Below are 27,653 nucleotides of genomic sequence, written 5' to 3'. Positions count from 1 at the left end.
TCGCCTCTGAAAATATATTTTCAATAAATCAACTCAGAGTAAAACTAACTTGTCCAATTTTTGTGAGGGTAACTTCAGTTAATTTTATAAATTATAGAATGTTGTAGTTACCTAAATGGTACCCAGAATTACATTTTTTGGTTTATGTAAACAAAACTTATTGGTCAGAAAAGTCAACACCTTGACCCAACTATGGTCCTTCATCCAAACTGGAAATGGGATTTATCCGACTGCACAGTTGTCTGTACAAATCAATAATTTAAAAAAAGCAAAGTAGAGATGAGTTTACACAGCACCAAATTAGATTTGAATAGACAATTTTTAGAAAATATTTATTTTGTGAGGACTAGCAAAAGACCTCTGATCATTAAGTGCTACCACCGTATAAAAGTACTTGGCAAAAAATAGCCAGTTACCCAAGCGGAGCCCTGGTTCTCTGAAAAGGCCAGAGCAAAGTAGGCTTGTTCTTGATTCACTGACTGACTGCACAGAGGAAGCTTTGAGCTCTACCTTTTCACTTCAGACGTCTTAAAACAATTTTTTTGTGACAAATGAAATAGTTGTTTCAAAAAATGGAAACTTTCTGCTGCACTTCCTGCAGCTTGTGACAATGCATGTTGGGTATACCTAAACAAATGTTTAAATTGCTTTTATCTCAAAAGGTCCTCAACTTAAATTAAGTATTACTTATAACTACGTGAAAAAAATTGATAAATCTACTCAATTTAAATGCTAATGACTGTCAACGTGGCAACATCACAATACAACCAAAAATGTACTCTACAGACTTTAAGCCTGTTTTTTTTTTACTTTTGACAATTTTAAGAATGCCTCAAATATCGTGATGGCTCTAAAGATAATCTCCTGAGATATTCCTGCTGTGTCTGGACGTCAACCCTGTTCTGACCTCTTATCAGGGACACTCAACATGTTGGATTGTATTGATTGGACCAATATTCCAGCAATAATATTCCAGTCACAAATAATGGGACTGTATACCATCCTGTGTCTAACAACTTAAAGTTGTTCTCATCACTATCTGTCAGATCTTCAAATAAATCAACTTCCTCTGTGTCCTGATTTTCCAAAATATTCTTAGTAGTTGTGTTTGCCCCTTCCCCCTACATCATGCTCCTTATGTTTATTTATTTATTTGGACAAAACCAGTGGACCGAATGCTTTACAAGTGTATGTATTTTTACAGGGGTGAATAAGGGTGATATTTTACACAGTTAAATAGCACTTCTTAAATTTTAACCAGACTGCATTTGATTCGCTCATTTACCTTGCAGTTGACAAGGAACAGCCAAATCTCCTGTACATGTCAAGCAGAACTATTCTCAGTTTACAATTAATCCCCCAATTACTAACGTCTGTTTTTCTCCATGGCTCGCCGTTTTTATCAGAGCTGATCACTGAAACAGACTTATCTCTGAATGCCCTACATGACATTCCTCTCAGTTTCCTCTTTGTTACCTTGTATGTTAACACCCATCACTGTGCTGAGATACGTCCTCGGAGAGATTCCACCTTTTGTGTGACTGTTGACATTGTGTCTTGTTTCAAGTCAACTTTCACAGAAGATTAATATCTCAAATAGAAGTTGTTAGCTATGCATGAATATTTAGGGAATCGAGTGTGTAACAGAGGTCTCGGAACACAATTAAATGACAGTTTTTATCTTTAGAAAGGAGTCTGCAGGTGGACAGTCATGATAGGATGAGTAAAACGCCCGACAAAGTTGAAAGCACATTACATTGATATTCCTGCTAATGGAGTCCTTGTGATGAAAGAACATGCTTGTGTCTTTTTTTCACAGGTCAGATCATTAATGATACATTTGCTCATCTTTTGAAGTGCACGAGACCTGGGCATTTAACAGAAGAGGGTAAGACCATGGGGGAACATTATTACCTCGCTCGCAGAGGTGTTTGATGACAGTGATGAAAAAATTAAAGAATAGCTTAAGAGACTCATGATTTTTTTGTGTCTCCAATTCCTGTTTTTCCCTAATAACACCTCCCACCCCCACTTCCTACTGTCCTAGGGGGCCCCTAAACATTATTCTTGTTTTGGCATGTAACTTCTGAGCCTAATTTCCCTTCCTCTAGTGAAATTACAGAGATCAATGTAATTACATTTATCAGCCGCAGGAAATGGAGTCTTCTGCAATATCCTATTATTGACTGGAAAAACAAATTGCTACTGCATTTATGTATTTGTCAGCAGCTTTTGCCCTTTGATTCCTCATGTGTTCGGGGAAGTGAGACTGAAATGTAATTTCCACTGTTTAATATCTCATTATATTGAAATTAGTGGCATGAAGTCCCAGTAAACATGTTCATCAGCCATACCCAGCTAGGGTTTGTTTATCCTCTGCGAGAATATTTCCCAGCTCTTTGCAGCCCAATCAGGCTCAGAGATACTACTACTAACAGTGACATAGCAAATAACAATAATAATACAAAAGACATGCCTCAGCCACCCACTCGCTCTCACAAGCATAGTCTTCACACATTAACAAAAATAAATAAACACTATGTGAAAACAAATCCTCCGACAACATATTCCTGATTTAACATTCGGCCGGGATCCCCTCCTGGGGTTCAGTGGATTCTAAATTAAAGTGTAAGTCATTTGTCCAAAAGACAAAAGAGTTATGTGCGCATCAAGGGCAACAGTTCTAGGCTGTTTAATAGGAGATGAAGAGAACTTTATGAGAGAGATAAATAACAGCTCAACAAACAGCCTCTGTTTGGTCCCTCTGAGGGCAGCCTCCACAACCCTGTGGATCAGAGGGATGAAGGAGAGCCAAGAATCTGTATTTCTCTGAAGACAAGATAAAATTAAGTGTGGTTAAATGGGAGGGAAGGTTTTCAAAGGGGACAGAGAGAGATGGGGGGACAACTAATGAAGTGTTTTGGGTTTGAGGGAAGTGATGCTTGTTGTTGATGTGAGAGAAGGTCGGTCAAACAGAAAGGACGTGTTGACAGGCAGACGGGGGACAAGCATGACGGCAAAGCTGAGAAGAAAATACAGTGAGAGACAGGCAGGCGGAGAAGTGAATGAAGATGTACGGAGACGATAAAAGACGAATCTGAAGATTTCTCCATCAGGTGCTATCCTTCAGATAATGTTTGATTTTTGTTTGACAAGCATTCGTCCGTCCAGCCATCCTTTTTTCATACCTTGTTATTCCTTGCAAATGTTGCTAGGGATGATGATGATGGGCGGGGTACGTCCTTAAAGGTTTCCCAGTCTATTACGGGGCAACCGACAGACACGCAAGACGAAAACATAAGAGCATCCCTGCTTGGTTTTCAAGCATAAGGTACATGTCAGTATTCCATTCGTTTACTACATTGTTCCAAATCATCCTAGATTACTATTTTTGCCCATTGTTTGTGCTATTGTTAAATCATAAACACTGACCCTAACTGTGCCAAGTGAAATGCAGGACTTTCCTGCTGTGTCGAGATCCACTGCTCCACTATGCCTCTCAACTGAATGACAGACAGCACAAAATAAATTAATCTAAAGCATGAGCTTTTACAGAGGATAAAAAGCAGAAATAATTGTAAGGCGAAAGGTACCTGCGCATGATACTGATCTGATTAAAGGTTCTTTTGGTTGCAACTGATGTTATGTTAAATTGTAATCCTTTTCCACTTTCGTTTTCCCATTTCCCCTCCTTTGGTTCTTTCTTATGAGGAGGTTAAATGTGAGCAAAATCAAAATTGAGGCCTGCGCCTGTATAATCTGATCCCATTTACTTTATTCACAATAAAAGGCTTCAGCCGGGATCCTTTCTTGAAAGTATAATGGATACTGTCATGGTGGAATGATGTTTTTGTTTGCAGATTTTCCTCCTACTCTGTTCAGCTGCACACACATACAAACACACACACTGAATCACGCAGAAACGCAGGAGCACAGAGACACAAGCACACCTTGGCGCTGTGTGTATTTGTAATAAAATCTCTCTGTGCAATAAAATGCTTTATGGCGTCTCAAGATGAAACAGCTCCTAAGGTAAACAGGTTAGCACTAGATATAAAGTTTTCTGGTTTTTCAATGCTTTTTACTTATGAGTGCTTTAGCCACAGCTCCCTGATGGGGTTTTTGCACGTTTTTTATTTGCTCTTTTTTTTATTTCCTGCAGAAAAAGAGCGCTGACTCTTTTGCCTTTATAAAATATTTAACATCCCTCATTGTTCATAAAAATCTGATCTGAGTGATGTGTAGTAGCTTTTTGCTCTTGCCCTTGCATCATTTCTTATGAGGACAGAGTTACAGCTCATCTGAGGCAGTATAAAATGCTTCTTTATATGAGGTGATTTGTAGTTGTCATTATGTAGTCAGTGTCATTTTAAAGCTAGTACCGCCAAGGGGTTAATTTGACTCCCTGGGCATTTTCGACTCTGAGTAACTCTCTTTAAATTGAGCCCTATGCGGCTCATCCGTAATGACTTTTCCTTAAACAGCTCTTAAATGTCTCTCAAATTATGGGATAATTACAATAAAACAACTTGGTGTTAAAACTATGCACACCATTTGCACCATTTCATAAGCTACGTAAACAATACCAATAATCAGAATTCGATCAATGTCATAAGCTACTTAAAAATCTCTCAAATTGATGTCTGAAAGACACATTTCCTCCCAAACCTTTCACACCTGAACCACCTTCTGGAGGAAGTGTCAACTGTGCTCTTTAAACCAGGCTTTTTGCTCACTTGTGGACCCGACTTAATCACTGCGGGCTGCTTCTAGCTTCCACAGCCTCATAGGTTTCCTGATGGGAAAATCTCTGTACAACTTTGAATTTGAAACCAGATCATGCTCGACAGAGTTTGTCCACAAAATAAGGCAAAAGTCTTTGTTGAATACTCACTCAGAAACATTTACTGCAACCAAATGAGACACTGTCAATAATTATTCTTATAAGAATAAGAATGACTATGCTGTTGTTCCAATGTTATTAGGATTTTGACACAATTGAAAAGAAGCAGAAGTTGACTATTAAAATGTCATGTTTGTCGTCGTTAAGACATTTCTCACAGTGGATCAAAATGAAATCCTCTGGCGGTTTCTGGAGGTATCAGAATCTTGGGGTTCTGCTCGGTGTCAAACTGTCTGTCTGAATTGGACATTGCATTTCCAAATCCCCAGCAGTGTGTTGTACATGGCATCTGGGAACCAACAAAGGTTCACAGAAAATGTTGCCTGGTGGCTCTGGTCCATTTTCTGATTGATAGCGAGCGTTGCTGGCCAGCTGTTGTCAAGATACCTAAAACCTCATGTACACCAGCCATCTGTAGGTTCTCCCTTTGATACGAATGCTTATGCTCCAGGAAAAAAAAATACAGAGACACACATAGCTTTACAAGCATATTCACACACCTTCTTACTCTTCCAAGGTTCATTTGTCAATATGACAGTTGGACTCTTGCTGAGGTGGAGTTTGCCAAGCAGAATTCCTCGCTTGGTTAGCAGAAACTAGAACATCCCTGGGAAAAAAACAACAAAAAACTTAGTGGTTTGTTGCATGACCAGGATGTTTGCGCACACATGGGATGGGGGAGCCCATGTGTGTCTGTGCATGCAACATGCATAATGTGGGTTTTTTCAAATCAAAGCAGTCAGCATGGAGCAAGGCAAGGTCCAGCCCCTCTTCAGTTTCTGCTTGTGTTTGGCAGGAGCAGACTTGGCAGGGAGTGGCTCATTTTGTCAGGCGTCCAGTCAACATAAAACCTGCAGCTTCCACCTGAACATCTTCCCTCTATCACTTCCCTCATTTAGTTTTCTCAAAATTTCTCCTAAGTTGTTTGCATCCTTTGGCTTAAGCTACATTTATGCAACCCCAATTAATGTAAAGCAGATGTAGCTGTAGCAACACAAGACCCCAAAACGGTTAAACGTCTGGTCAAAAGGGGAAATTCCCAATTTGCTCGCACGATGCATATCCAATCACTGCAATTTCTGTCTCCAGGTTTTCCAGCCAGCACAGCTCAAGTTCTGCTTGAGTTCTGCTGATGTGGCCAGTTCACAACCACTTTCATTTTCCCCCTCTTATTCCTCCTGTCCTCTGTGTTTTTTACCCTTCATTTTTCTCTCATGTCTGCATTTCTCTTCTTTGCTGCTGCCTGGTGGATTTAGAAAGCAAAAGAAGGAAAGAGAAGGAAAAAGTAGGCTATGAAGGGTGGACAGTGCAGAAATGCGCGTGTGTGCGTGCGTGTGTGTGCGTGTGTGTGTGTGAATTCAGGTTGATGGAAAGAGAGGGAGGCAGTAATGGCTTGGAAAAGTGTAGTAGCAGCAGATTTTTTTAGCACTTTTACCCTCTCTCCCTGTGCATTTCTCTCTCTTACAAGTCTCTAACACTCTTTACTCTAATTACCCAGATTGAGTTTCCTGGGTATAAAGAGACGAAGCAGGAAAAAAGAGTAACGTGTGGGGGGGGTCCTTGATATTGTCCTTGTCAAACCCTTAGGGAGCGGCTGGAGACGTTATTCATGCATCTATCACACTCCCAATTTCACAATTTAATCAATCTCCTAATGAAACAGGGTGACGGAGACAGAGGAGGAGAGGGGTAACAGTGAGATGACAGCGCTCAAAGTCTAACCTCCCTAAGCCAAAGCTAAGGGGTGTGGCTGCTCTTTGTCTGCCTCGACAATGGCTGTCTTATTTTCATTCTCACAGCCTGGATGAGAGGAGTGAGGAGGAGAGTCATTCCATTGTTACCTCTTGGGAGAATAGCACCTCTAATTTGCCATAAGCCAGCTCTATTAAATACCAGACTTCTTTTCACAGTGCAATAATTGGAAAAGCCATTCACTGCTTACCTTCTATTACTCCATGTTATTTTCCCTAATGTGGATAAAGGTATTTTAATAATCTCACCTGCGTCAATTCTAGCCATCATTCAAATGACACAAAAGCAAGTCGAGCGTGCCATCTCTCCGTTTCATTCTCTCACATACCAAAATGAACTGCTCTGCAGGATGAATCTGAAATTACATCTTTAAGTCTGTCAGTCCTTTCTGCTCATTCCATAAATCTGGAATTAAAAACTGCAAGACATAAAGCTGTCTGGACGTGGCGGGGAGCAGTGTGGCTGTAAAGTTGAAAAAAAAAATATATATATATATATCTTTCTTGACACATCAGACTCTAATAATTCATGTTACACTGGATTAATAAGGTCAGACACATAAAACAAGCATGAGAACGAAGATGCATTTAGCATCAGGTGTCTTTCTGTTGATAAAAACCGCTACTTGTTAAGAGAAAGAATAAAATTAAAATAAACACTTCTTTTAAGTTATTATTCCTGGCAAATGTGAGCTAGATCAGAATCAGTTTTATTTTCCAAGTTTGTGCACAAAAAGACAGCACTTGACTTTGGTTCCCTTTTGCGAGCTCTCTCTTTCCTCATGTTCGATTTAAATATAAAGGGAAATAAACCCCCCCAGAAATGTTTCTTTTACCACATGCACCAATGAGAGGACAATACGGGTCGTGCTTCTAGGACAGATTGTGTAATCACAAGCTCGGGTGCCCTCAGGTCAGGGAGAAGATTGGGGTATGCTTATTCTGGATGGCATGATCTGGCTTTCTGGACATACAACATCACCGTATGAAAAGTGCTGGAGTATGTTGAGCGTTACCATCTACGGCTAGACTCACCTCGACAAATATATTGGACTCTTAAAGCTGACTGGTGTAGAGGGGTTGGACTTTATCCTTCTCTGGATTTTCATTAGGTGGCTGTAGGGATCCCAGAAGCCTCTAGCTGAGTTCCTTAGAGTTGAGTTCTTCCTCGTTCTTCCTCTTTTCTGCTTCAAATCACTAATATAAAATAAAATATAAAATTGGTACATGCAGATCCTAGGTTTGAAAAACGATGTTGTATTTACCATTGATGGACAACTGTGCATTTCCGATCAAATATAAAGAGCGTCTTGATGAAGATTAAGAGCAACAATTTTTATTTATGAGTCTGTGAGACATATAACTGAATTAAACATTAGTCAAACATTTTCTTAGAACTATCACTTGCACTGATTTTTGTCTGACTCCGGTGGTCAAGAAAAGTAATGTTTTGGTGTGTGTGCCAACACCATTACCACATTGGTTGTGCATAGATGTTCAGAGTGCCCAGCAGTGAAGATATTTTTGTGTAATCTAAAACAGAGAAAGAAAAAAACAAATCACATGCCAATGCAATTCTTTTTTTTTGTTTTTGCATTTTTCAGATTTAACCCACTTATATCAAAGACTTGAACAGTCACAGGTACATCTTCTTAGGTAAAATCCACCTTGTGCTTGCCAACTATTCTGGTAAACCATTTGTGGTTTTTGTTTGAAGATATAAAGCTTTTTTTTTTCTTTTTCACTTTAGAATGAGATCTAAGACATCAACCCTGTCCAGCCTTTTTTGAAAGCTAGAATGCTCAACATCAAAGTCTGATCCAAAGCCTGTGTTTTAAAAAGACCACAGCAAAGCTTTTAATGCTGAAACTATCCTGACTCGCAGCTAAAGACACGCTTGACAGATGGAGTGTTTATGTGAAATGTAATGCCACCTAAAAGGATTTTCTTTTCTAGGTTTTTTTTTTTCTCTCTCTTCTCAGGAAACCAGTCACTGTGTGACCTGTTGAACAGTGTCTGGATTTCATGTGTAGCTGTGAGCTTTTATTGTCCTGTTAAAGTAATGTATCTCTCTTTGGGTCCTATTGGCATTTTTTTTGTTTGGGGGTTACTTTCCTGTCTGTGGGACTTTGCTTTCAGCTCCGTAGGGGTTTGCTGTGACTTTGCTGTCTGCAAGTGACAGACTATTTCCACGGTCCCCTCTGCTCAGTGAAGTAGTGTCATCCCCTGAGTACCAGCACACTGCAGAGTACCTCAGTGACACAAAGGCACACAACGGATATGAGTGTTTGTGTGTTTGTGGTGTGCTTGAGCCACAAATGAAAATGACTTGGGTCACTTTTTGTTAGCATGACAATTATTTACATGAGCTTCTTCAATAATTTTTGTGTTTCATTTTTATGATACTACTAAGGGTATAATGATGTTAAACTCACAAGATTTACAATCAAGAGACAGATTTTTTTTTTCAATATCTTTGCAAAGAAAAACATTTCATAAATACAACAGACTTTTTAGAAATCACAAATAAGCAAGCAATGGTAACTCAGTGTTGAATTATGGTCAAAAATTTTGGTTGAGGTTGACGATTGACGATGGATCAACCATCAAACAGTCATCCGATTCTATCCAAGTAACCAATGTTGAGGAGATGTCATTGAATCAGTGTTGTTTCGTGGTCGAATCCTAATGATTGAAATGCTAATGTCTGATCGACTCTAGAAAAAGACAATGATTACACTCCTTTTTTTAATTCCCATGTCTTTTTGCACAGCCCTCTTAGCATCCTCAGAAAATAACCAATTGACTTTATCTTGCTTTCATAACGTTAATTTAGACGTACATCAAACTGCCTTCTAGCTGATCATTTTTGCACTGGGGGGGTTTCTTTTCACAATTAAAAGTGACACTTCTCATTTTGTGTGTATTTTCTTAAATTCATCTGAGTCAATATGAGGGTAAGCATTGTTGTTTCTTAATGTGCGGTCATGATGTTCTCGTGTCGTTTCTGTTTAGAATACGAAACATTAAAAATCTATACGTAGGGGAAAACAGTTTAAAAAGTACACAATGTACATACCATAAATACCTAAAGATGAACTTGAGTTGCTGATGTTTTCTGAGTTGAATTCATGACAGAATCCAGTGCTAAAGTGGGAGGCATACATAAAAATTCAAAACCACTTTCACAAAAAGTCCTGCAAGTTCATTTCAAAATGTTGGATGGGAGATGCTCTAAATATTTAAACAATGGACTTGTCATACCTACCCTGTCATGAAATATGTATTTGGTAGATGTTTTCTTGACTTTGAAACCTTTATCCACTTTACGTTGACATTTGTCAACAACAGCATTGCTGAGACATCACATGTACATGACAGATAGTGTATGGCCTCCGTGTTGTAGCAAAAGGCCAAGCCAGCTCTAGAATAACAAAAACATGACTGGCCAATTCAGGATCAAATTTGATATGTGCCCAAACTAACATGTCATGTGCTTTACCCTCTTAGAAACTGATTCAAAATAAAGTCGCACCCTAGATAAACAAATGGGGCCTGATCCCCATCCGTTGGGGGGGGATCAGATTTCTGCTCCACCGCAGAAATATTTAAACCAGACAGATTACAAAAACAACTCAAAAGTCTTCACATGGATAGATAAGAGATAACAAACGTATACAGTGTAGGTGAATCAATGCTTTAAAAAAGAAAAAAAAGATAAGTCATGTAACAGCAATGACAAATATCTGTCAAAACTTAAAAAAATTAAAACAAGGATAGAAATGCAAAGTCAACTCTAATAACTGGAACTCAATACACAAGCAAAATGAGATCAGCAATGGCTCATTTAATTGAGCTGTGCTAGGAAACCACCTAGCACAAACGTCATCATTGCCCTGTTGCAAAACCTAGTTGTGCCACAATTTTAACAATTTTGCTGTTGATTTAAGATGGAAAAAACCATTTCACTCTGGCAAAAGAGGGGTTCAGGTGTCCCTTTAAAAGCTGTGACGTAACTTAACATGTCCGTGATAAGTATGTATATACTGATTGGCACTTCATATAGAGTGTATGGAATGTGACATGTAGTAGTCAGATACCTTTTACCCTATTAGCATTTACTTGAATTCAGAATGTATTCATCTTGAGCTCAGTGACTGAGTTATACTTCCCCTTTATTCATTCCCCTCCCTGGGTCTTCGGATGACTGTTTTCCCTCTAGACCAGCTGGCATGATAATTTTCCATTTGATTCAGTTTTGCCTGACAGAAGAGGGCTAAGCTCACTGATAAGATCTCCATAAGAACCAGAAATGTTGTCACTAATGAAGGGAATTGCTTTGATCTGCTGACAAATGGGTCATTTTGACAGTGTCTGCTTTCTGATTCAGAATAATGCACTCATGACTCTGTTCTCTTACTCTCACTGCCAAGCTATCTTCATATACTTAGCCTGCCCTGCTAAGTATAGGAACAGGGTAGGCAAGTATACGTTGTGGTTTCAGCCTATTCCTTTTGTAATAAATTACGGGCTTGTTACTTAGTATTGGTTTTGTTTTCTGTGTTTAATGTTGATAATATACCAAAATAAAGTGAACTGAACTGAACCAAATGTTCTATGTCAGTTCTCTCCAGCATATAAGCACATGTTAAAAGTTCCTTAGAAAATACAAAAATGATTGGAAAGAAAAGCTGAAGACAAAAGAATGGAACGATACATTGCATTCACATTCAGTGCCATATAAATGGGTGCTTTTAACTCTACCTCTCACAACAATTATGTACAATTTGTTTCTGTTATTCAAACACACACTTGAGTTTACATTGTGGTTTCTTCATTGCATAAAAAATGTGATTGTAAAAAGAAACTAGAAAATGACTTGGTTTTTAATCTTAAACTAGACCATTTCTGTCAACCGCTCAACAGGCAGAGCAAAGATATACTGTTTTTGATTAATAATGAATGTGATGTAGCTCGTGTACATCCATTAAGTCATCCAGTAATGGATTTTGGGAAAATGAATCAGCAGGTCATTCATGCACGTAAGTCGACCACTTTAATCATGTTATATTGGAAAAGACAAGATGTCATTATCAACAGCAAGAAAAATCTCACTGTCCGTCTGACATTTTTTGCTCCACAAACTGATATTTGTATCATATATTTAATAAAGAGCTTAGAAAGATGCAAGCACAAAGACATTCTCATAAGTTTATGGAGTTTATTTGCATTCATAAGTGGAAAATTGGAGACAAGGCTCTTCATAATGTATTAGATCTATTCTTTTTCCTGGATGGATGTTTATGAAACACAGCTTCACTCGTGGCAATTTGCCATCAGCAAAGTCATAGCAAACGTTAAGTGCAGGATGTTTGACCACAGTATATATTGGCAATGATAGAGCTCATTTAAATGATCTGCCTTAACAGCATAAGTCATTTGTTTTCAGTGGGGTTTGGGATTTGGAAAGCATATTCCAAAAACCTGAATGCTGGCCTATTTTATCCATTCCAAACAAGTTTTGGAATACCATGACCTTCCAGGTGAAACACCCAACTGTGTCTGGGTTTTTAATGAATAGGTGTTTATCATTTGATTTGAAGTTAGTCTACCATTTATTATTATTATACTCCCTTTATACTCCCAATAGCAGTGAAACACATCCAGAGCATGAGGGGAACACCACCATGTTTGACTGTCACTCCTTTAAACATCGTTCTTGTCTCTGCAGCATAATAGTGGTCTTAGTCTCTTCTGGCCATTAAATGTTTTCTCCAAACTCTTCAAAACATTTGGCTTTCATGTGTGGAGTGCTGCACATTTCAGCTGAGCTTGAATGTGTTGATTTTGAAATGGAGACTCATATTTAACTAGCTTCTTCACAGTCCATGTTGCTGCTACACCATCTTTTTGTATGAGATGCAATTTACTCTTGATAGTTCCTGAGCATCCCCCCAAAACATCTCCATTCATACAAGTACGACAGATTCAGTCAGATGGTTGAAATTTTGACATATAAGGGCATTCTAATCAGACAATGATCCCAAACAAGCATAACACTAGTTTTGTAAAGGATAAAGCAAGATTATCTTTAGCTTCAGGAAACACCTCTGTGAAACTAAAACGCATATGCATCCAGTTGACATATAATACCAATTCTGGTGGTGAAATATGAGGTCAGAAATAATGATGGGGTTTTGTTGATGGTCACATAATGTTCATGATACCTCTGCAACCTGTCATGGGAAACTTCAGATGTTTAAATACTTCTGGGGGTTTGAGGGGGTATGTATAATGCTCAAATGGATGTATAAATTGGACCTGGTGTGGATTGCGGGAGAGCTACAATACATTTAAACTTATACACCCACTTCTCATTTTAGAAAAAACTACAAGTCTTTGCTGAACTATCTGTTCACCTCTGAACGGAAAGGTTTACATGAATCTCTTAACTGGTTAAAATGAGTGCAGAAAAAATGCCTGACTTCCAATCCATCCCAAGCAGGACAATGTGGCAATAGGTAGGAAATCTGGGGGAAGGGAAAATCCAAATGGAATTATGGAGAACCATCACTTCCTAACTAGAGAGAATTTACACGGTGCTGCCAAGGCCAAAGGATTTAAGTAATTCCATTTTCCATGCATGGCTTCTGTACCTACGGAGCCCTGAAGTGAGGGGAGGGAGGGTTCACCGAGCACAGAGGAAGGAAGAGGCAGGTGTTAGTAGGAATGGGATTCAGGCAAAAAAAAAAAAGACAAAAGAGAAAGAATAATAATAATTGAGAGAAGAAGGGGGTTAGTGAGGGTAAAACAGGTAATAAAAGAGTTTGATAACTGCCTATATTTTGCAGTGCTCAAATAGGAGTGGAAGTGGCATTCTGTTGCATCGCGTAGACACCACACTTAGAGTTCAACCGAGTTACTAGCTGGAAATTTGTTTCCATGTTAGCGTTTAACAGCGAGACTTACTTTGAAGTATTTGCAGTAAATGCTTGCAGCTCATTAATTATCAGAACTGTCAGCAGCAATTCACGGAGATATGCGCACAGCCTACTGAGCCTCTCCTCCCCTCCAGCTCCCCAAAGAAAACACGCATGCATATAGGCACAAAATAGAATTAGCGGATGTGGTGACAGATCCTCTTGAAGACTTAAAAAGAAGCTGAGTGCGAGCGATCACATTTCTTTGATCCCAAAGACACACCTCAGTTCTGCTAAAGAAACAGAGCACTAATGATCGTTTCAATGCTGAAGAGGAGGATCGAGGAGGGAAACAGTTATAACCACCGCTTTCAGTAATGGTGACAGGCATTTACTCCCGCAGTTATGGGAGCCCAGATGACACCTGCCTAATACTGTATGTCCTTCCCCCGTCCTTGTTAGTTGCTTCAGCTATTTTCTCAGCAGGTTGGAATTCCTAGTGTGTCAAAAGTGTGGCTAAATTGGTTCCTTGAGTGGTAAAAGATAGAGACAGCATTGGACAATTTTACTCCTCTTGTGCTCTATGCCATTGATTAGAAGAAAAAAGCAAGACTACTCCTCTGTGTATGTGCATGCACATGTATGTATGCGTGTCTGTACAGTATGTGCCTACGTTCTGGATTTAAGTGTATGATTGAGCCATTTTGATACACTGGCTGATTTCACGAGTTGTCAGGATGTTAATGGATAGAAATAGGAAGCTCAGAGGTTGGGACTCTATTTGGGCACTAAATTGAAAAACTCCTCCAAATGACTCCCAATTACACAGTACTCCAGTCCGAATCACAAAGCATCATGATGCACTTAATGCACCTATTAGCTGCCTATCTGGCAAGGAAAGCTGGAGCAAAATGCAAGCCTATTTTTGAAAAGAACATTCAGTTTCCCATATCCTGCAGGTATTAAATAATTTTCTTCTTCTGTGCACTTCTTGACTCAAAAGTTACTTTGCTCTTGTTATGCACCCTGTTCCCTAATTGTACAAATGATAAGCTCATGTAGTCATTTTCTCAGTTTGCAAGTTTTGGTCACAGTGCGCCTGTACTCAGGATGCATCTGCATTCAGAGGCTTACACACATTACTGTATCTTGCTTTTTCACACACCCATCCTTTCAAATAAATCCTGAAATAAAATTTTAATTTAAAGTAGTCAAACAGAGCGCACAGTGCTCTGTATAACACTAATGGAATTCTTAAGTATGTGGAGGTGAGGGGCAGAAGACATTGTAAAAAACATAAGGAAAGTCCCACTTGATGTAAATTTGAAAGGGAATATTTTATTTAAGCCTGGGTGAGGTTAAAGTTTAGGAAAGAACTTCAACTTATGTTGGGAGTGCACTCTTTTTTGCTTAAGTACATTTGGACTGAATGACATCCGACACCATGTTTTGGGGACAAAAGTTATGACGCTCCACTGTCGTATATTACAAACTCAAAGTTGAATAGCAAAACATGCAAATTTTTTCGTTTTGTGGGTACAGTTGTAAAATCCTCAAAAACAGGAGGACACATTTTTAAACACGCCGAGATGCATTGAAAGACTTAACATCACTTATGTCGACATTTTCTTTTTGTTTGTCATGCAGATTCGTTCCGACCAGGACCAGGACATTTCAATCCGATACAGCATTACTGGGGTGGGAGCGGATCAACCACCCAATGAGGTGTTCAGCATCGACCCAGTGCTCGGAAAGATGTTTGTCACCAAACCTTTGGATCGAGAACATCGATCTTCTTATCATGTGAGTCTGGTGGCTATGACACATCTGCGAATGATTGCATTTCAAATTTGTACCTCTACGGTCTGGATTTGACAGCACTTTTTGAAGAACTTCTAAGAGCAGCGTAGCTTAAGCAGAAAAGGTGTGGAATGAATTTAGTTGTCAATGCAGCAACCATTTCTGAAATGGTCAATAGCAAAAATGCTTAGGAGGGGTAAAGAACACGTCACCAAAGAAAATGCTTTTCAAGCACGTTTTCAAATTTGTATGTAGTTATCCAATGGATTAAAAAAATATATATATATATTGTTTATTTTTTGTACAGCAGAGGGAATTGGGATGTAAGGTCCAGAAGCAGGGGCTTGCAAGGTTCACCATTACCTGCAAGAAGTGAAAACATAAACAGGGACTGACAATAATTGCAGTGATCATCATTTTATAATGCAGTATTCTCCCGGGAGTAAATTAGTCTTGGCATACAGATGTTATCTTGACAAAAAAACACCAACTAAACTGTTTTTGTAGTGTACTCCTATAGGACTGAAACAATGACCAAAAGAAGTGGGCTTTTCCAGTAAGATGCACCCCACTTGAGCAAAATAACATCTAAACAACAAGAGTACAAATGTAATAGATGCTAAAAAAAATTATTAACTTATTAATTTTGACATTAGATTTTCTTGAAGGGCATTTCTGTTTAGTTTCTTCTTTTGTGTCCCACTTTCAGCTCCATATGCAAGGAGTAATGTAAGAAAAAAAAAGATCTATTTTTCTGATTAAATTGATGTTGGAATTGTTCTTAAGGATATGACATTTAAAAATACTCAACATAAATGTCACCCAGCTGGACTTAATGGAACTTTAATGTTTTCAATCCAGAAAACTTAAATGTGAAACTTTTCATGTATTTCTTCACTTTGTTCTTTAGCAAATCACAGCTCTTTGACTTTCTGGTCTTTTCTTTTTTTTTGTTTACTTCATATTTCATGCAAGGATGGAACACAGTTATGCTCTACTTCTTTTTATTTCAGGAGAATGAGTGCTTTAGAATTCAAAATCAGCCAAGCAACAAGATGCATTCTTATGAAGAGAGAGGGAGAGAGAAAAAAAAAAGCGTTGAAGCCTCTCGGTTTTCTGCTGTCTTCATCATGTCGCTGTTTCTTGCCAAATGTAGAGCACTGCCTGGTTCAGTTCCCCACCCTGTCCCTGGTTTTAAAGATAATAACTTTAATGTGAACTCAGAAATACGTTTTGCCTTCTTCAAACAAGGCAGAAATCTCCCGACTCCTGCAGAGATTGAATTAGGCTGTGGGTTTGTGCGCTGTGACACAGGGACGGCAGTAGGTTTCGTTGAGGGGTCTGGCTCCTGGCCTGCTATATAGCAGTGGATATTGAAAGAGTAAAGTTAAATTTCACCTCCGGGTTTTTCTGAAGATGTTATTTTGCTGAACGTCGGAAGGATGGAGAGGCTGTTGGTGAAGAGAAGGGTATGAGGAACTGTGGAGTGGATTTTCACATCTTTGTGATAAAATGGAAGCAAAGAGGGGGACAGTTCTTATGGTAATTTGGAAAAATATTCACACCCCATTTAGATTTCTGCGTATTTTTCCATTGTAACAAAATACCTGAATGTCGAATTTTGTGTGACAGAACAAAACATAATACAGTTGTATTGTAAAGAGGGGAAAAATATGTGATTTTTTTCTTTTACTAAAAAAAAAAAATCTAAGCAGCATGTCGTATATTTGTTTTTACATTTTTTGCTTACTAAAGCTCCAAGTCTGTTGGCATGTGCCTTTATCAACTATGCACATCTAACGACTGAAAGTTTTAGTTTATATATTAACACAGCATCATTCTGTGGGGAAACTTTTCTCCGTCTAGTGTGATCTGACTGAACTTGAGCTAATTTACAAAGAATGGAAAAAAGTTTTAATATCAGTACATGCAAGGCTGCTAGAGACATACCCCAAAAGTCTAACGGACTATTTTTAAATACACTGAAGCTTCTTACTGTAACATGATGCAATGTATGAGTAGGTTTACTGTTTACGTTAAATTTTACCTTCAAATCACATGTGCCGCAATAATTCATTATTTTTTATGTCATGCTTTCATTCCCCATCCATTCACAGAAAGAGGATTTTATCATTCCTCATTCCTTCTTTTGATGTTAATGCCTAGTAATGAATTCAGAGACAGAAGCTCAGCTTGAAAACTGAATGTGAACATTTATTTAATAGAAAACATATATGCAAGACTTTATTGTAGGAGCAGAATGTATTGTACTTTTTCTTTCATTTTACTTTTTGTGATCGAGGTAAACATCCCTCCTGCTTCACACTGGCACAAAACTCACTGAATAAGTCATGTTCAGGGACATAAACATTCCCAAGCAAAGTGAACAGGTTTTGAGAGAATCAAGGAGTTTATTTTGAAATGCCACTCCTGTTCTTTAGTTCTAACTTTTTTTTTCCTGCAGAGGATAAAACAAGCATATGGCCTTAGAATGTCCCTGATTATTTATTTCATTACTCCAGTTTTTTTTTTTTTTTTTTTTTTTTTTTTACTTACAGACTTCATAAGCAGAGAACAGAGTAAAGCTTCATGTTTTCCGGTCCAAACACTGTGAGAAATCAGAGCCTGTGATTTCATCGATCTAAGCATTGCCAAGCTGAATTTCAGATGTGCTGACAGGTTTTTTTTTTTGTTGTTGTTGTTTTTCATAGAGTCAAAGGGAAGTGAAGAGATTTTAAGGCTTGCTTTCAAACAAAACCAGACAGAACGCTGGCCGGGGGATCCAGTGCAGTCATTCTGAAACCGACACCTCACTTTTACGACTGAGCCAGCCTTCCATGAAATAAGATGTTTTCCGTTTGGTTCCTGCTGAGATAAAAGTTTGGCAGGCTAAGTGTGAACAGATAAGAACTTAGGAGAAAGAATACATTGCAAAGGCAATTTCTCTGCAGGGACAGCATTCTGAAGTTGCTATCTAATATGCCTGATATTGCTATGGTAGTAAAAATATTATAAAAAGTTTTGTTGCTGTAGAATTCAGTTATGAGGATCTTATCTTGTTGTGCCAACAGAAATGTTTTTGTGGATTTTTTATTTTTTTTTTTCAGTTTGGAGATGCTGTGGCTTTTTGGTGGTTAAACATCAAGTGACTTTACCTCACATGTTTTTGCAGAGTAAAAATTCTGTCATTCTTTAGGGTCAACAGAAAACACAGTGAAGGATGTGATATATACTAACAATTCTATAGGATTCAATGGTGGTTTTGATGTTGTATATTTATTCCAGGTGCTCTCCATTTATAGACATTTGTGCTTTTTGTTAAGTTCCATTACAAAGCTTTCAGGTGAAATTCGGTCTTAGGCGAAGCAAAAGTCTAGATCTAGTCAGAATAATGAATAACTGTCTGCAGCAATTAGATAATGAAAGCCTCTTGAAGCCACCATGACCTCAATATCAGTAAATTACACTAGGATTACATGAATAAAAATGAAAAAAATCTTAGATTTTGACTATAAAAGACTGAATTTACAAGGATATCTAGCAAGTTCTACAAGAAACTTGAAACAACCCTAAACACTTATCCTAAAAACCTCAATATGGATTATTTTTTTGTTTACCGCATTTTATTTAAAACATATATATTTTTATGCCTCTGCTTTAAAGCATAATTGTTTTCCACATTAGTCCTTGTTTAGCTCCACCTGAACAACAGATTAAAAATATACTTGGGAAAAATAGAGTCAAATTCTGTCAAATGAGTGAAAAAGGAACATTGTTCTTGTCACTTACACTTGTATTCATGATTTATCAGAGCCCTGTTTCTAAATATTTTAATTTACACTTTTGATACGTTTTTTTTTCCTTTTTTAATTGTAGTAAGTCTGTCAATGTAGTTATTTTTTTAATTGTCACAGTAAAAATGGCACTTCATACATATATTTTACACCATAAAGTGAAAATGTTTTGACTACACTTTAATTTACACAATTAATAAAAACTAGTTTGTTAAAAAAATTTAAATAATGGTAATGAAATCATTTAATTTGACTATTTAAACATAAAACTGACTACTGATTGCTGAAACAAATAGTGCTCCATGCGTTGTTTGTTTATTAATGTTTTCCAACGAAAATTTGAAATCTTTACAGAACAGTGGGAAATATACTGAGATTAAACAACACACGTGGATTCTAGTTCCAAAATAGGTGACTTTTGACACCTACCTAGTTGGTAGATGGTATTAAGGAGTACCAAAGTTAACAGCGACTGTAAAACTCACAGCAGATTTTTCCGATTTTTGTTTGCAACCACTGCTGAAAATAATGCATCATGTTGCTGCACTACCATGAAATCCCTACAAGATTCATTATGGTTGTTGGTTCTGGTGAACTTAAATAACTGCCCAAGGTAACATGCATTTTGCAGCTGTATTATTCAGTAGCAATCTGTTTGTGAGTGGTTTAAATATTGTTCAGTACTTGTGTCATGCCAACAAGCTGAGTAGAGTTGTAGTATCTTTACTCATCGCGGTGGTGTCTGATGTGCTCCACTCAATAGAGCCTTTCCACAGTTGTGTTATTTTTCTGCAACAAGAACATTAGTTCTGTTCAATGACCTGTTCAAGCTGGAGTCTTACTTTGATTTAATCCTCCATATAAACCTCCTGAGTGTTGAGCTGTAATCTGGACCTTTTTTCTGTCTCTTTCTCCCAGCTGCGGGCCCATGCAGTGGACATGAATGGGAACCAGGTCGAGAACCCGATTGATCTGTACATCTTCGTCATCGACATGAATGACAACAGACCAGAGTTCAAAAACCAGGTCTACAATGGTTCTGTGGATGAAAATTCTAAACCAGGTAATGACACAGAAGAGAAGGTAGAGGGATAATTTATCCAGAGCAATTCCAGAAATTAGCCTGTTGCAGCAGCCAATGTAAGTCTGCAAAAGATCAGTGGTGTGAATTAGAGGAAAGAACGCTGTCATTACAAGTGTTGTGCAAAATGTGAATATTGGGCAGAACAGAGAATCTTCCGTTCCCTTTGATGTATAAGTCTCTCTGTGTCTTACAGCTTTTCATTTAGCCCAGAAAAACAAAGACTTTAAAGCAATAAGCGTTGTCATGCTGGTGAAAAGATAGAGGATTAAATGTACCAAATGTAGCGCTACTGGCTTGTTTGGCATCAAACCTTGGAGCAGAAGTATGCTAGAGATGTGCTCCGTGTGCAGGCATTAGTGAGTTTGAGTCTGATGAGCCCAACTTTATAATGCTGGAGGTGATCTGAACAGTTGTCCAGGTGCTCATTTTCTTCTCTAAATCTTCTGTTTGCTTTTTTCATTCTGCATTTTTTTCAGAATGATCTTTTCTCTCCCCATTCTGCTGGCGTTCCCCCGGCCTTGCCCCACACAGCATATGAGTCTCTATGGCATGAATGACATTAAGCTGAACAATAATCATAAAAAAAGACTTTTAGAATTTGGAGCTCCAGTGGTTTCAAAGGAAGGCCAATTACAGACTTGAATTAGTTTGCAAATTAAAGAGTCATTATGGGGACGTAATCCTGTCAGGCACAGCTTAGGACGCCCATACAAAGGGTCCACATTAAACCCCATATGAGTGCAGCTTAATGAAATTACCCCAGTGATGTGTGACACATTGTGATTCTTCATCTTTCACTGTATCCCTCCATCTCAAGTGAAAAGTGTTGGGTGGGGACTGATAGTCTCTCGGCTTGGAATCAAACCAAACACTCAGTCAGTCCTCTGTTGCTCTCCTTCTCTTTCCTGCTCTCTGTTCATAACATCTTTTTTTCTTGTCTAACTAAGAGGGCTTTAGAGTGCTCCCTCTGGCCGAGTCATTGACAAATGTTGCTTTGAAACGTAATGAAGTTTGAAATGGGAGCTGCGGTTACAATTATCCTCGGACAGGGGCTGTCAGTGGCATGATATCACTATCTCTGGCAATTAGAATCAACTAGCGAAGAGGGAGAAAGAGATGGAGAGATTGGGTGACAGGCGGCGGGACCCTACAGAGTTTTATGAGGGTGTGGAGACTTGAAAGCAAACAAGCAAAACATTCATGGAAGCACAGAGGCTTATTCTTCACATAATGGGTGACTCATCAGGAGGGGCTCATGCATTTAGGCACCTACAGTAAGTTATGCAGTGATACTTTCTGCATGGGTTTGAACTTCACCCTATTTCTGTAATATTACATAACAATACTACCTCTGTAAACAAATACTTCTTAAAATGGGAACTTTCTTGTCACTGAATTAATAGTATTCGAAAGTTGAATTATACTTTATTTATTTTAGGCCTGCAAAAATAATGTAGTTTTTAAATGGATTTCAGCAAATCTGTACCTAGCAAAAGTAACCAAGGAAGATAATCTATAGGACTGTTGGGGGAAATCACCTCTGAGCAACAGGAGTTCAGATTTCATTTGCTTCAAGCTTGCATTAATATTGTTGCTAAAGTTCACGATCTCTTACCTATGAAGAGAAAAGTGACACAGTAAGTTAAACTCAAAATATTTGTCTCTTGTGATTTTGTTTTGTATGTGAGAAGGGCCCTTTGTTCAAAAAGAACAGTTTAGGTAGTTTGGTTAAGTAGCACAAAGAACAAAAAAAGTACCACACTAAACATCTCCAAGCAAAACAGAACATTAGAAAAAACATGTTTCTTTTAGTTAGTAAAAGTTTTGCTGTGGTTGGACAGTATAATAAAGGAAAATCAAATGTGTTACACATCAGCACAGTCCTGTGGGAAGGTGCTACGGTGCCAGATGTAAAGATCAAAACTCTTGACATGAATCAGCCCGTTGACTGTGAGTCAGTGTCGCCTGGCAAAGCAGCTAGTTGAGGCGTTTTCCACATGTGGGCGGACAAATTTGGCAAATGCTGTCCACACGAGCATTTGCAGTTTTTGAACAATCATGCTACAGTAAGAAAAATCCTTTTTGACTTAAAAATACAGTCAGGATTCAGTAACAAAAATCAGATTAATTTAGATTTGTATTGGATTAAGTGGGAGTGAGGCCAAAAGATTATTCCGTGGGTCCGGTTGTTTTGGTTTGGCGATAGAAAAACACTTCCAAAATCTTGGAAGCCCTGAAGCATTTTTAATGTGTTTTGTTTTTTTTGTTTGTTTGTTTGTTTGTTTTAAACTGAAGCGAATAATTAAAAATACAATTTAGAACACGTCTCCATCTCTATTGGTTCATAATTCTACCTTCATCCATCACTGCTCTGTCCTTTCTCCTTTTCCCTTAGCACATGGTTTTATTCTATAAAATACAAAAATGTTGTGGGTTGGGCTATAGAATTTGCCAAACTGTAATCAGACATAGAGAAGATTTCACTTTTTTATGAACAAATATGTGCCAATGCACAAATTGTGTTTACAGGTTGTAACTTTGTTTGAACAGAAAATGTCTGTGAGGCCAGAAAAAAATTATTAATGTGAAACAAGTAATTATTAAATAGCATGTATGTGATGTTTTCTCTGAGCAGTTAGCCCTGCTCTCATGTATGGAAGTTGACAGGAGTAATCTGCTTTCACTTCCAATCTTGGGTGTAGAGGCTTTTCCTTTTTCTTTTCAACATGTTTATTAATCACTCCACCTGCAAACTGTTTGTGAGATGCAGAAGTTGTTTCTTTGCTGTCAAATATCAGAGAAAAAATTGTATGTGGCTTGATAAAAAAAATCTTCAAAAACGTTTCAGAACCATTGCCGGGGGAAAAAAAAAAAGCTCATAGGTCAGAGCAGAAAAAGTTAAAACAGAGCAAGCTCAAAAGCTTAAAAATTGTGAACACTCAGGCAAAGAGTCGAATGTGATGCAATGTGAGATATTCTGCCTCTGTGCAAGTGACTGGCAAAAATCAATAAATCACTCTGGAGAAACTGAGTTTAAGAAAAATGTCCTGGCAAATAGCAAGGTTTTTTTTTTTTTTTTTTTTTTTAATTTTGTCACAATTTTCATGATGCCTCCACCATACAGAACAGTGGGAATGTTTTTTTTGTTGTTTTTTTCCCATATACTCTCATTCATTGTAACTCATGTAAACCCCCAGGAGTGTTTGTTGCCCATGGTTTAGTCTTGAATCTGAGAAAAACAGGTTTGATAAATGCCCTTTATTTTATAGATGTGGAACAGCTGTGGCAGATTGAATACAGGGAATGAACAACAAAATTATCAAAACACAAATTAACACCAAAACCCAAACATAGCCATACAGCAATAACATAAAAAGCAGTATTTTTATTAATAAGAGCAAAATTAACTGCATCTGGACGTGCATGTTGACCAAACTTTTGTCTTCGCCAGGAACTTATGTGATGCATCTATCTGCATTTGATGCCGATGACAACACCACGGCTAATGGAATGGTGCGCTATCGGATCCTGTCCCAGACACCGCACAGCCCCATCCCTAACATGTTCACCATCAACAGTGAGACGGGGGACATTATGACAGTGGCGCCTGGACTCGACAGAGAGGTTTGTCTTTCATGTTTCACACTTCACAAAGATATTGTGACAGTGAGGAAATGGGTGCTTTTAAATCCCAGAACCCCTTTTGCGTTTCACCATGTCTAAGTGGGCATAAGACACGTCTTTATTTCCTCTTAAGCACCACTTTTTCTAACAGTATTGTTTACTCTGTCAACACTTTTAAATCTCATGTAGCCATTTGTCAGAACATATTTCCTCCACACAAACACAAACATCAACTCCTCTGTTTTTTTTTTTTTTTTTTACAGTAAATAGTCTTTGGTCACCTTGTTTATGGAGCTCTAAAAGTTGTGACAAGATCCAAATGTGTTTATTCTCGCATCAAGGATGTGCCAGTGACAACTCTGCAAAGACATCTGCGAAACAGATCATCCTCCCAAACTGTCACTACTGACAGACCTATTAACAACACATCATGCTGCGGTGGGCTGCTCATGTTGTGTTGTTCATGCCTGTGAGTGTGTGTGTATGGCTGTGCGGTAGAGACAAAGGGAAATTTTTTTGAGATGGAATGCCCTTGACACCTGTCAGACAAACACAAAAGCCCATATAACCACATCTGTGCTCGGTAAAACAAGAGCAGCGGAGGGAAAAGGAAAAGCTGAGGGGGAGCAGGAGAACAAAAACAGAGCTGAATAGATGGGGTATTACCGTGATGAGCGAAGAACTGAGTGTGAATTTGGCAAAGAAAAAAATAGGGTAACAGAGACGGAGAAACAGGGTAAGACAGCGGGGTGCCAGAGGCAAAGAAAGGTATGAGGCCAACATGTACTAAAAATTTCCCAGCTGAGCCGCTGCTGCTTAATTTTGCTGTTTTATCTGCACTTTAGCAAATCCAGACACTCTCCCTAAAATGTAGGATTAAACTCCTCCTATCCCATTTTGTACTTCAAAGAGCTGTTACTGACATAATTATTTTGCCTTTTTCTGTATTAGAACAACCCAGGTAAAGTCCAGATCTGTCTCAAATTGGACTTCAAAATTGATGTTCACAGATGTTATTCACACAAATTGATCAAGCTTCACTTATTTTGCAAACATATGAGCAAAAAATTTTTGGTGTGTCATACACACCAAAGAACTAGCAACTACAATGGCATTGAAAACTTATTCTAAAAAGTATTTATCCAGAGAGGGACTGAAAATTGCTGCAATCCACACTTCTCCCATTTTTATGCATAAAAAAACCACTCACAACCAACAACAGATGTTCTTTTGTATTTGATTGTCATATAAAAGTTTTGGGTTTGTAACCTGAAAAAATGTGAAAAACTTTTACACTTCTGCAAGACACTGTGTAGACTTTGCCATTCAAACTAACTCAACCAATTGCACTCTTAAGATGTCAGCACGTCTTGTATAAAGACAGTGTTTGTCTTTCAAGAACTTGTCAAAGACACTACTACCTATTTGGTATGTATATACTTCATGTTAATAGAACTATAAATGTGCCTGTGGGATCTATGTGAAAAGATTAAGAGTTTAAGTGTGGCTAAAAGCCGGTTTCTTTAACCTCTTGACCATAAAATCTCATTCTGATCAGAGCATCTTCAAAGTGACTCAACTTGTGAGATGTTGCTGTAACATAGCATCTATTATTAACCTTAAGTGGGCCAAGGAGGGACACCTAGTACAGCAGGGAGAGGGTCACTGAAGCTCAAGGTTCATTGATGGCTTAGGGACCAAGAGCTTGAGCAGCTGGTCTATATATTAAACTGCGATGGCATAACCTTGTCAAACTTGGCTGTAGAAGTAAAAGGCCTGTGGGCCGTTTGATTCTGTTGTGGTGCTAAATTTAAAAAGCTATTGTTACCGATTTGCTGCATTTCAAGTTATATAAGTGGAAATTTATGGAACATCTGTGTTTGCTTCAAAAAAAACCTGTAGTGTAATTGTCACCACAAAACCGAGATCTGTTGCGACAATTACACCGAAGACATTACATACAGCCATGAAAAGTCAACAAACATGAAGCTACAGTATAAAATCTATCTGTAAAAAAAACATTTCGGAACCTCCCTTTAGAAGCAACAAATTTAGAGTCATTTTCTTTTTTGATTTGTCAGTCACACATAGTCGTGCATGTTGCTTTGGAATATACAGTAGCTTTAATTCATCAAGGTCTGTTGGTATTTTTTATACAATTACCTAAGGTCCATGATGTCATATAAATCAGATTGAAATCTGGATTTTTTTCTGAGCTGTTGCAACAGTTACTTCAGACATTACTAAAAATCTCCTGTGAATATTCCTTCTCACTTTAGTTTTTTGAAAATTACTTTAGAACCCTCCCCCTATTGATGGACAGCAAAAATTGGTTATCTAAGGTCATTCTTTGCAGTGTGTTTATCGCACCGTCCATATGTTGGGTTTTGTACACTTATGGTTAGATTTGAATAATTTTATAACCTGGAAAAGACTAGCTTTTTGTTTTCTGATGTCCTTTTGCATAAAACTATTTCCCATTACTGCAACAACATGTGCTGTACTTGAGGCACAAATAACATACCTCTGTTTTCCTCTTACAGAGTTCCTAGAAAACAGGAAGTCTGTAACTGTGCAGTCTTTATGGGAAAATGCACCAAAAACATCACTAATCACATTTCAGCCAGCATTTTTTGCATTTTGAAACCTTGACAGTTTAAACACCACAAAGTCCTTTGTAGTCTGATCTGTGAAAGGTGTTATGCGACTGCAAAAGCAATAATTAAATGACCTATTTTCTGTCAGATTTCACACCTTTCTTGAGAACCCTGCTGTGTCCTGTCCTCTCCTCTGTTCTTTCCCTTTAAAACGTCTGCTTCCTCTTCTTTTTTAACTCACACATTGATTCTCTGCTAACTGCTCTGCAGTGGACTTTTAAAGAGCTTGTTGACAGCAACAGACCTCAGCACTCCAGAGGAAACTGGGTGTGCTGTGGTATTGTTGCAACCCGAGAGTTTCAGAGAAGCTCTGCATAATTACTTCGTTGTCTAATTGGTGAGTGTTATGTACAAGCTGTACAGAGGCTGATGGGACAGCCAGGCAAGAACAAGATATGTAGAAAGAGGAGCGTCAAAGTGTGCTTGCGTGTATACGTTAATGTTAATGAGTGTGTGCTCAAGGTTGGAGTTCAGCATCTCATTTAGCATCAAGATGAGAGGAACCAAGAGGAGCTGTCTAATCCTCCTGATGTGGCGTCCTGGTCTAATTGGGATATTTACTTGGTAATTAGCAGGTGAGAGAGAGACAGTGGGAATGTAATTGGGAATCTTGGTGACAAGACACATTATCCAGACAGTCGGCTCCTGGGCTCTATCCTTCCTGCAGCCCATTAACTGCACCCTGGGACAGAAGAAGAGAAAAAGAAAGCTGCAAAAGAAGAACGTATGAAAGAGCCGGATGAATAAGGAAGAACACAAGTGCTGCTGTGCACAGACACACAAATAAGGAAAAAAATAATAAAATCTCAAACCACTGAAGTGACATTGTGTCATTTCAAAAGAGGGAATGGCATTTATTATTCCCTCATATTACTGCTTCACAGATAATCTATTAATCTCTGTCAGTTGGATCATTGTCTCCACATCTGTCGATCAGTGGTACTGAATAAGCAGCGCGCCTAACGACTTTGATGGCATGCTGCACCCGTGGGGAGGCTTCACAGTGCAGCCTCTGGATGATGTGATGTCTGGCCAGGATCCACCGAGAAACGTTTCGGTTCAGTCAAATGAAAGGCTTTACCGTTATGATTCTGTGTTTCAAATAAAACCACGGCCCGCC

At 38.4% G+C, this 27,653-nt stretch overlaps 1 protein-coding gene across 1 annotated transcript in view; it reads left to right on the top strand.

Annotated features, from left to right (window-relative positions):
• Nucleotides 1-27,653, top strand: part of LOC103467941 (cadherin-4-like) — a 258,109-nt gene that overhangs the window by 197,314 nt on the left and 33,142 nt on the right. The window contains exons 6-8 of the mRNA XM_081609125.1: nt 15,222-15,377; nt 20,087-20,231; nt 23,704-23,876. Coding sequence (XP_081465251.1) covers nt 15,222-15,377; nt 20,087-20,231; nt 23,704-23,876 — 474 coding nt within the window. The remainder of the gene's footprint in view (nt 1-15,221; nt 15,378-20,086; nt 20,232-23,703; nt 23,877-27,653) is intronic.

This window comes from Poecilia reticulata, chromosome 7 (genome assembly GCF_904066995.2).
Source record: "Poecilia reticulata chromosome 7, P_reticulata-male-v2, whole genome shotgun sequence".
Lineage (NCBI taxonomy): Eukaryota > Metazoa > Chordata > Actinopteri > Cyprinodontiformes > Poeciliidae > Poecilia > Poecilia reticulata.
This window is presented reverse-complemented; position numbering and strand designations above follow the sequence as displayed.